This window comes from Myotis lucifugus, unplaced genomic scaffold (assembly GCF_000147115.1).
Source record: "Myotis lucifugus unplaced genomic scaffold, Myoluc2.0 scaffold_1, whole genome shotgun sequence".
Lineage (NCBI taxonomy): Eukaryota > Metazoa > Chordata > Mammalia > Chiroptera > Vespertilionidae > Myotis > Myotis lucifugus.
Window position 1 is genome coordinate 38,751,157 of NW_005871049.1, and position 2,814 is coordinate 38,753,970.

Consider the following 2,814-nt stretch of genomic DNA (forward strand, 5'->3'; position numbering starts at 1 on the left):
TGATGAGAGGGGATCATTGATTGGCTGCCTCCTGCTCGCCCCACACTGGGGACTGAGCCTGCAAACCCAGGCATGTGCCCTGACCAGGAATTGAATCGTGACCTCCTGGATCATAGGTCGACTCTTAACCACTGAGCAACACTGGCTGGGTGGTTTCTGTCTTTTTACTGGTGAACAAGCCGAGATTCGCCCAGCTCATAAGTTAAGAGCTAGGATTTCAAGCCGACGCCCTCTCTTCTACACCTGCTGCTTCTTATTCCTGGGATGTGCCGAAGCTTCCTTCACTATCTTGTGCATATGGTGAATAAGCCCTCCTTCTTTTCATTTTCCTAAATCTTACCTGTCTCCTCGGGTATAGTTCAAGTCCCATCCTTTTGAGTGGAAACAGCTGGGCAATGGAAAGCCTGAGTGTTGAGATTAAACAGATCAGTGTCCAAAGCCTGGCTCCGCCACTTACTAGCTGTGTGGCCTTGACCCCATCAGCAATCTCCTCTGAACCTCAGTTTTCTTATCTGTAAAATGGGCATCATTGCACTGATTTCGTAGGTTTTGTTGTCAAGGGCCTGGTGCAGCACAAGGCCCAACATGTGATAGGAATGTGATACAAGTCCTTTCTTGTCCTCCTTCTCTTAAAATGAATAAAAGGATACCAGCTGGTTTCCTCTTTGCTTTAGCCTCACAATAGCCACTGACGTCTCTGACATATTACGTTGCTTTCTTCTGTAGGACTGGAACGCCCACCGGTTCAGCTTTGATGCCTCACATAGATGCTTTTAAGCACTCTCTCCAGGAGAAAATGACGGAAATTGGGATAAGAAATGGCTGGAAACATGATAGCTACAAAAAAAGTTTCCTGATCCAGGAGGTAAGATCTGTAGATTATGAAGAGAGGAATGAGGTTGGGTGGTGGGTTTCTTCCCAACAGGTTCTGGGACGCTGCCTGTCTCTCCGGACTTGATCCCCTGCAGTGTCCGGGGTCCGGGAACTCATAGCAGGAGCTGTGAACTACACTACAGAGATGGGTGGGGGGAGAGCAGCGGTCCTGACTCAGCCGTGAAGGCGGAGGACGCCAGGCCAGCTTCCTCCCACTGCAACCGAGGGCAAACGCCGAGGTTGTACAGTAGATCCGTTTCCAGGAAGAATCTTCAAAGGCCCCTTAGATGTACAAACATTGGAATCCAGTTGTGATGCTTTCAGTAACCTTCCTATCATTTTTGCCAATATTTTGAAGTATCATCCAAAGCAGTGAAGCGTAAAGTATCATATTTTTGCAGATCGTTTTCTAGTTTTGAGCACTCAAGGCTTTTGCCTGTGGCCCATATTCTCCAAGGCTGAGTCCATCTGGGCTGCTCTCGCAAAACACTATAACTGGGTGGCTTGCAAACAACAGAGATGCGTTTCTCACGGCTCTGGGCGCTGGAAGTCCAGGTCTAGACGCAAGCAGACTTGGTATCTGGTTGGACCTGCTTCCTGGTGCAGAGACGGCTGTCTTCTCTCCATACCCCCACATGGCAGAGGGGCGAGGGGGCGCTCAGGGCCTCCTCTATAGGGGAGCAATCCCAACCAGGAGAGCCCCCTCCTCATGATCTCATTTCCTCCCAAAGGGCCACCACCTACTGCTCTCACATTGGCGGGTAGGATTTCAACATATGAATTGAAGAGGGGGCACAAGAGCTCAGTGGCAGGAGGTGCCATGCACACCGTATTCAGTCCATAGCACCTCCCAGCCCAAATCCCACGGCAACGCTAGAGAAAGAGCCTGTTCTTCCCCCACTGTCCCCCCGCAAAAGGTCTGGTTTCAGCATCTCACATATGCCAGAGCCCAACTCAGCAAATATTTAACGGGATGTCTATAGGTGCCAGGCACCGTGGGAAGCACTTTGGGATGAAAAGATGCTGAAGACACAGTTTCTGCCTGTGAGAGGCTCGCAGGCTAGCTGTGGGGAGGACATGAGGAGGACACAGTCCAGCTGTGGGGAGCTGACTGTACCACAAGGCAGAGGGACATGGTGACTATGGGCAGGGATGCCTGACCTACTTCTGTTGGAGGAATTGTCACAAACGGCCTTTGTTCATGCGGGTTCTCAGATAAGCGCCATCCTGGGGGGCCTGGAGGGCCACATCCTCCGGAAGAAGAGGAGGATCTATGAGTCGCTCACCAGCTCTGTTCAGAACGACCTGAAGCCCTGCTACGAAGGTGGGGCTCTGGACGGCGGCAGTTCTGCTCCCTCCCTCTGTCTGCACAGCATCCTTTCCCGTGGCTCCCCTCAAAGTCCCCTAAGTCCTACGTCCCCCTAACACCCTTGGTCTACAAACTAAGACCACACAATTCAAACAATTGCAAGGTGTGGGGAGAGGTAGTTCTTGAACCATATTTATCTGTTGCCAGTTCCCTCTGTCCTTCCTTTGCCTACACACCTTGGCTTCTCCTCTCTGTGCTACGTCGCAGCTAATCCTATATAATAAAAGGCTAATATGCAAATCGACCGAATGGCAGAATGACCGGTCACTATGATGCACACTGACCACCAGGGGGCAACGTTCAATGCAGTGTGCTCCCACAGGGGGAGCCTTGCTCAGCCAGAAGCTGGGCTCACAGGCTGGCAAGCGCAGCGTTGGTGGCAGGAGCCTTCTCCCCACCTCCCGAGACAGCACTAAAGCCATCAGTCAGACATCCCCCGAGGCCTCCCCGGACTGCGAAGAGGCCACAGGTGGGCTTGAAGAAACCAGTGCCATAAATTTTGGTGCACTGGGGCCTCAAGTTAAAAAATAAAATCCAATCAACCCAAGTCCTCATTCCTTAATTTTTTTAAG

At 51.5% G+C, this 2,814-nt stretch overlaps 1 protein-coding gene across 1 annotated transcript in view; it reads left to right on the forward strand.

Annotated features, from left to right (window-relative positions):
- The window catches only part of NUGGC (nuclear GTPase, germinal center associated), a 39,728-nt gene that overhangs the window by 30,338 nt on the left and 6,576 nt on the right, over positions 1–2,814 (forward strand). The window contains exons 14-15 of the mRNA XM_023753098.1: positions 727–865; positions 2,089–2,197. Of these exons, the coding sequence (XP_023608866.1) occupies positions 727–865; positions 2,089–2,197 (248 nt within the window). The remainder of the gene's footprint in view (positions 1–726; positions 866–2,088; positions 2,198–2,814) is intronic.